We start from the raw sequence: 8,088 nt of genomic DNA, 5'->3' as shown, positions 1-8,088 counted from the left end.
ATGTGTACATTCCCTTCGAAAACGATTCTGAATGAACCACAGTAAATCTCACCAAGTATTAGAGAATGATCATACTCACACACAGAACTGAATGACTGTTGAAAAGTAATGCATACAGATTATTCTGGCACGTTAGATTCATACATTCCATGAATCTCTCAGAATCTCACCTTTGGTTTTTATTTTGTTTTAATTTGTTTTTTCTTGATGCCAAAACACTCATCAGCAATTTATACTGTCAGAATTGTAATGGTATTATTATAAACAAGTCCATTTTCCACTGAAATAAGATTTTAAGTGAACCACAGTAAATTGCACTGAATTTTACACAGTGATCACACTCTTACACAGTATTAAATGCCTGCTGAGAAGTAATGCATGGCTACTTTGGCAGGTTAGGTTCAGTAAGTTCTAAGAATTTCTCAGAATTTAGGTTGTTTCCCCAACACATTTGGTGCCTGTTGTATTCTATACCTTAGTGATCTGGCAGAACTTTACTCGTCGACTAGTTCAGGTTGATGTATTGTATTAGTCCTTAGACCATATACCCACATGCATATGAACTAATGAAATTTAACTCATATCAGTAAAATGAACATAATCATGTATTCTGTTCCTCCACTGCACGAGTGTAAATATATAAAATGGTTTTGAACCACATCAATAAATAATGACAGCTATATACAAAGGCACAATCCTTTCTTGTTACATATGAGTTGATTTATAACCAACATACACCATACACTATCAATTAAGAGGAAGAACCATAACATATAGCTATGAAAACATGCACTGAAACAAGAGGAATCCATCATTTATATTATGCAGGGTATAAAGTTAAAAGCAATGGGAAGAATATGAACTGTAACTGAAAAGGTGCATCGAGAAAAGGATATTCCAAACTACACTCAAGAGCAATGACTGCATTATTGATTATTACCAAAACTGAAATGATGTTATAATGGTTGTAGCCACAAAATTGTGGCCTACCAGAATGACAGTAGCTTATGTGTTTTGTTGTGTTGTTTTGTTTTGTTTTGTTTTCTGATGAGGAATGAGATCATCAGAATTTTCACTCTCAGCAGTTTCAATTCATCATTTGTCCTCATCACTGTGGTCATTCTTACTTTCTTTCATACACGTTATATGTATTGGACAAACAATATTGTTATTTATTCAGAGTATACCTGCTACTACATATTGTACAGTTTTACTATGAAATGAGAAAAAAATATATAAATTTGATAACAACAAAAACAAAACTGGAAGAATTTAATGTAAAACTCTCAGCACAACCAGCACAGACATATTTCAGAATATAAATCTTCATATAAGTTTCTTTTTTGTTTTAAGATATCAGAAATAATGCTATCTCAAACTTACCATTCCTCCAAACGTGAGTCCAATACAAACTGCTTCCTACACCATCAAGTCATCACTTGGTGAATTGGTGGGACAACATTACACCAAACGCAGAGTAAAACTATCAATCTACTTTAACAATGGAAAGCAAGCACCACTCTCATTGCAAAACCTTTATAATCATACGTTAACTGAAAAACAAACAAAACAATCAAATATTATGAATAAAACATGCAAAGATATTTCCTCTATAAAGCACTCATAGATGCATATGGATTGACAAGACTTAGAAATACATGAATCATGCATGGGACAGATTATTGGAGTATTCTGAGCTTGAGCAATTAAGAATAGAACCAAATTTCTGTATCTAGGAGAAATGTTCTCTGTTTCATGGAACTTGGAAAATAAATTTACATAGAAAAGGCAGGTAGATTCACTTTTCACATTCTTATGTTCTCATTCTCATATTCTTACCTTGCAAAGCAAAGTAAATGGTCAAAACTACATTGCACCTCTGCATTACAATGCATTTCAAGGGAAATGGTAAAGAAAAAAAAAAGAAGTGAAAGTGGCTGTCATGCACAATACTGGGGAGAGGTAGAAAATGTGTGACAAAACTGGATGAATTTTCCTCAATGTAATTGCGCTGAACTGATAGCATTCTTAGGCCCTGATCAGGTTCTAGAACAGCGCTACAAAAATCAATAGTTGTTGAGTGAAACACTGCCAAACACATCAACTTTATGTGTGTGAAAACTTTACAAGAATAAAGTGAATCACAAATGTAATAAACAAAATTAGCAGAAGGTTGAAGTGTGTTCAAGTGACTAACCTGGGAGAATCATTTACCTGATGATGTATCACATTTCTCAATATAATAATTTGTAAAGCCATAGGATACAAAACTTAGTCTTGACTGCCCCTGATCAGCTGTGCTCACTAGCTCCAACCCATAGGATTTCATTGGCTATTTTTTTTAACAAATTGTTTGGTGAAAATGAGTAGGCATGATGAACTTAATCATAGTTTTGCAGCAGATGTGTTGCTTAGATCTAAGTGACATCAATTTCAAAATCATGACAGCATGTTCTCTGTTTTAAAAGACATAAGCAGGCTTGATAATTTGGATGCTTTTTGTTCACTGCAAAACTGATACGCAAGATTTGCAAATCCTTTCTATAAAATAGCTGCAAGCACAGAATAATTCATTATCGAGGTAAGACAGAGAAAAAGTCATAGGAAGACATGAAATGCATTCCTTGACAAGTAGATCATATCAGCCAGGTAGTTTGGTTAGCAAAACAATAAAAGTTATGATGATAATATCATACAGACAAAGATATTTGGCACATTTATTTATTTATTTATTTATTTAAATTTGAGTGATATTTGAGGAAATAGAATAAGGCAAAATTGCCCATACCTGGCCTTTTACTAAGAGCTGCTGTTTTTACAGTTTATGGCTCTTTAAAACTGTATTCTCAGCAAAAGTAAAAGGGGGGAAAAAAATGTCCTGTTAAAAATGTAAATGATTAAGACAATTTAATGGGCAGCTATAGTACAAATGGTTTAAACAACAATTTCAGCCTCTGATCTTAAACGATTAACTCTGTCTGTGCCTTTATCAATTTCCTGTCCACAGGTATGTGTGGGAAATTTGTATACATTAGAGTCATTGGTACAGAAAGGGTTACTCACTCGAAATGAATGACCTGCCTTTAGATGATACTCTCCCTGCTGACACCTCAGCTACACTCCATACCAAAGAGAGACTCTGACAACGAAATAATCAGACACTCATCGCCATACTTTGTTAGCGGGTCATGGGCATACTAGAGTATTCGTGTCAGAGGTGTTTGGTGACTTTCTTCCATCACCCAATCAGTGAGATCAGTGAGTACTGGTAGGCAAGCCAGGCTCTGGCTGGTTCATCGTCGCCTTTCTGTTGACCTCCTCGGCTGTCTGCATGGCAACACGCTCCCGTTGCTCCTCCCTCTCGGCCATCTGGCGGTCCAGCTCCTCTTTCTCCTACAATTGTACGTGATGACGGTGGGGAGGGATATTGGTGAGAATTATACTCATACTCTTCTGACATGAGATATCAATAACATTCAGCCAATTTCAACCACATTTTAAACTGCACACAAACTAAAAACCTGTGTTGGCTGATGCTTATAACGAAAGAAAAATGCCGGTCTCAAGAAGTTCGTTATACAGGAGTTGTCTGTACATCACTTCTTTTTTTTTCTTTTTTTTTCGAGAAGAAGACAAAGCAAGCAACATACAAACAAACAAATGCGATTAATATTGAAGTGACATTGATGTACTTTTTTAAAGTCCACATCAATAAAATCCTTTGCAATAGATACAGCCATAATACTACTGATACTGATATTTGTATGCCCATCACCCACAGTAAGTGGTACTTACCTCTGCTTCGAGTCTGTTGTATTCACTGATGGCATAGGCATACTTTGGCGATGTGATGCCGAAGAAGTAGGCAAGTTTTTCGCCCATGTAATCACATGCTGTGCATGAGAGACAATGAGAGATCCATTCACAATGTTCAATCAATCGTATAATATGACTTTTGTGAGTATAGAGACATACAGCTGAATAAGTTACACAAAACATCACCATCATGCTGTTTTTGCAAAATAGGCTCAAGCTTGATCCTACCACAGTGCCGTGTTATTCAAAATTATCTACAGTAGTCCCAACCTGAGGTAGCTGTCATACTGCAATTATCATACAATCAACCTTGCGTAAGTCGAATCTATTTGGACTGAAGAAAAAACTTTGACTTAGAAAAAAATCGACTTACTAGTATGAGGGATTAAAATCAATAGAATATAAAGAGAAGATCTAGAGGACTTGAAAAGACCTTCGACTTAGCAAATATTCAACTAAAGCGAGGTCGACTAAAGCAAGGTTGACTGCATGCAAGTATCACATTTCTGGAATGTACTTTTTTTACTTTGTCATATTCATCGTGATGTTGAAAATTATGTTCTGACAGTACTCCTGAAGAAACAAACTAAAATAAACGTATTTAAAAGTATTTATTTATAATCATACACATATCAAAGTAGGAGACAGCAGAGATGGTAATAAAACCAGACCTTTACTGAAGTCAGTGCATTTTAATAGGAAATGCACACATACAATGTACTGTACATACTACATGTACAAAGTTCTGAGACTTCCTTGTGGCCTGTTAGTATTCAGTAAATGACAGCAAGTCAAATTCACATGGAAGATAGTGGAATGTTTCACAAGATCATTACTCATTTTCTTTTAATTATTATTATCATTTTTTTTTTTTAAATTAAAACTTTTCTTATCCTACTCCTCAAGCATATATGTTTCAGGATTTTGCTAGTGTCTTTGCTATCATCTCACCTCGGTAAGTGGCAAATGATGCTGCTACCATGTAGTGCCAAATATAAGGCAGCCACTCCAAAGTTTTCTGAAAGCAGAGTCAAATAAATTATGGCATGATATATTAAATTGACATCTAGGCACTAAAAGGCAGTTGGGATGAATAAGTCCATTTTATGTTATGCAGTTCAATTTACATCACAGATCAAGTCTGAATCAAGGGAAAAATACAAGCTTAGCTCTGACAACACATCTGCACTGGTGAAACCGTGTGGAATGTGAGTTATTTATGTGGCTTAATGTGGAAAACATACTAAATGAGTTTTTTCCCCATTTAAACTTCACATAATAACAAATGTTTATCAGTCAGTTATTCTGCAATTTGCTTGATGCGTCGTACTAGTGGCATGTAATAATGGTGCCTGTGTGGGTGGCTTGTTTCCCCTACAATACAGCACACTGCTGTATGCTTGTTGTTTCATAACAATACTTTAAAATTTTCACAGCAATAGATCATGAAGTTCGTTATCATAAAAAGTCCATCTTCAGTTATTCTTCCATGTCTGGACCGGTGGGAATCAAGATAAAAGTGCTTTGGCAGGTTAAGATATGCTCAAATAAGCACTTTCTAGCATGTTCTGCTGCGAGTATACGCATGGTATCATCAATTTACCATTACTATAATCAATTGCATGGTATCGTCATCTCATGTTTCATGATTTAGATGATACAGAAATAAAAAATAATGTGACTAATAGAATCCATTAATGTATGTGTGCTTGTTTGATGTATATTGACTGAGAGTGAAATTGAGATTGTGACTCGTGGGATACTGCTACTGTTATGAAACTGAAATCATGACTCATCAAACACTGCAGTGCACTGCTAGTGGACTTGTATGGCATCAACAAAGTGCCATCATCTCTTATAGTAAATATGAGTGAACTTCTAAATTGCATGTACAAATTTTGCAGATTTCTTAAAATCTACTGAATAAATCACATAGAATAGTGGTTAAAATTGCATGCATTGTTTTTGTTTGTTGTTGTTGTTTTTTTAATGGCAAGATTTGGCACTGAAAATGCATGAAAACATGGAGAAAATTGTAAACCAGCCCAAGTCTGGATGATAGAGAGATCTGGATGAGTGATGGCCAGATAACTGAGATTGGACTGTACAATGTACACTCTAGTACTCTTGAAAATACTGTACAGGATACTTCCCCTTTCATCTCCAGATTTGCTTAGCTAAGAGAATAAACAAGACCAAATCAGAAAGGACATCACTATACAATGTATATGGCTTTATCATACCTGACCACAAAGACATGTCTCCTTTTCAGGTCAATCATTAGATAAATCATCATCAGCGCATTGGACATGCCATCTAAAGAGGATCAAACTTCCTAGACACAAGTCCATTTATTTCCCTACTTACTGGATCCACGGACGGCTGCATCAATTTCTCCTCCTCCCCTCCATCTTCTTCGTCCGTGCTATACTCTTCCAGGACCCCATCGCTGAAGTGGATGATCCTCCGGGGCTTCTTGTGTTCCTCCAATGAGATGGTCTCAAACTCTTTGCGGGCCTGACCGGATGAATCGTCACCTGCTGCTCCTGGTATCAAACCAGGTGGGAAGATGGCTCCTGTACTGATTGTACTCAGTGGTGCCGAGTTTTCATCTCTGGATGGGCTGCCTGTTTCCTGCGTTTCAAACATTACACAGATGCAGACACATTTTTAGCAATTCATGGTGTAGGAATCCTTGTACTTCCATACTCACTTTTGCAATGGACATGCTTACAAATGAATGACGTACATCTTTCCTAGTGACATTATTACAAATGCAGCAATCATGAAAATCAGAACATCCCCCCCCCAAAAAAAAAAAAATCAGCAAGTCTACAACTTACATAAAGTAAAGGACATGTTTTGTCCTTTCATTTTTTTTTCTTTTTCATTTTTTTTTTCGGGGGGGGGGGGGATAGACATCAAAGACATTCTCTTTCGTTAGTTGGGCTATTTAATGCCTCGAATCAACCATCATCTGAATTTAATATATGTCTGGATCATATCTGCTCTGTGTCTCCTAATTTGCCTTGGCGCATACTCTGTTGACATGGTTAGAGAATTGCAGGCTGCTGTCGAATATTACTCCAAGGTCATTCTCATGAGTAACTGTCAAAAGTTCAGATGTATCGTCAGGGTTTAGGTAATAACTCAATCCAGGATTTCTCTTTCCAAAATACATTACCGTAGTTATGGGTAAACTCGGCCTAGCGGGTAAAGTTGGCCGCCAGCGCGCACAGTACAATTTTATGTACTGTGCGCGCTGGCGGCCGACTTTACCCGCTAGGCCGAGTTTACCCATAACTATGGTACTTTACATTTCTATTGATTGAAGGATAACTGCCAGTCTTCGGCCCATGTTGTGAGTTTATACAGATCCTCCTGCAGATTGTTATTATCAGACTCTTCATGTCGTGCAGCATACAATTTGGTGTCATCGGCGAACAATTTAACTGTGGAATTTGTAGATATAATCTCAGGTAACAGGTCATTAATGAATATGATAAATAATATAGGGCCTAAAACACTTCCCTGGGGAATTCCACTGGTTACTGTACTTTCTTGTGAACTGGCTCCTTCTACTACTACTCGTTGAGTGCGTTCAAGGAGAAATGCTTTGATCCAGTTCCAAATTTTCCCCCTGATTCCATATCCATAGATTTTCTTCCTAGCGGAGTTAGTCTTGTAACGTGGTACACTGTCAAAAGCCTTGCGATAGTCTAATGCTGTAAATACAGTCGACTAGACTATGTCTTTAACATCAAGAGCAGCACTCCAGTCATTTGATTTGTTACTAATAAAATAAAATTTACTTAATAGTAAATATGACGAGACTCAGCCATACCGTTTCGAGTTTCACTTCAGCCAGGATGTCACTGTCAGGGATGTCACCAACTCCAAGTCCTACGTCGCTACTTCGGCTTGTACTTGGCGTTGCAACACTCATATTTTTCGCGATTTTCCCTTGCTCTGCTTCAGTGCTGGCAATACTTTCCGGACCAATTGCAATAGCTCCTGACTCTGCTCCTGAGACAACTGAAGCCATCTCACTGATTCGCCGACCTTTTTCTATCCAAGAGTTGGACAGAACCTAAAGTTTATAGAATTCTGAATCCTGCCAGTAGATTAGGGCAACTAACGTTTATACTGAGTAGTCCGTAAGAGTAAAATTCAATCAGACACGTATGCGCGATGTAGAATACAACAGTGTACAAAAAATGTAAGGTTGCTCCACATCATCGCAGCTCGCAATTGCACAAGCAGTTGTAGTGC

The 8,088-nt window shown here is 37.0% G+C and overlaps 1 protein-coding gene across 1 annotated transcript; it reads right to left on the bottom strand.

The window, feature by feature from the left end:
* Positions 1-3,255: 3,255 nt before the first annotated feature.
* Positions 3,256-7,849, bottom strand: LOC139726828 (protein FAM177A1-like). The gene is made up of 5 exons (XM_071637823.1): positions 7,661-7,849; positions 6,184-6,450; positions 4,768-4,834; positions 3,796-3,893; positions 3,256-3,393 (listed from the first exon to the last, which is right to left on the bottom strand). The coding sequence occupies exons 1-5, from the start codon at positions 7,760-7,762 to the stop codon at positions 3,256-3,258; spliced, it is 672 nt and encodes a 223-aa protein (XP_071493924.1). The 5' UTR covers positions 7,763-7,849.
* Between the last annotated feature and the right edge of the window lie 239 nt (positions 7,850-8,088).

This window comes from Diadema antillarum, unplaced genomic scaffold (genome assembly GCF_040938485.1).
Source record: "Diadema antillarum isolate AM-2024a unplaced genomic scaffold, OU_Dant_1.0 seq00000100_RagTag, whole genome shotgun sequence".
In the NCBI taxonomy this organism is placed as follows: domain Eukaryota; kingdom Metazoa; phylum Echinodermata; class Echinoidea; order Diadematoida; family Diadematidae; genus Diadema; species Diadema antillarum.
This window is presented reverse-complemented; position numbering and strand designations above follow the sequence as displayed.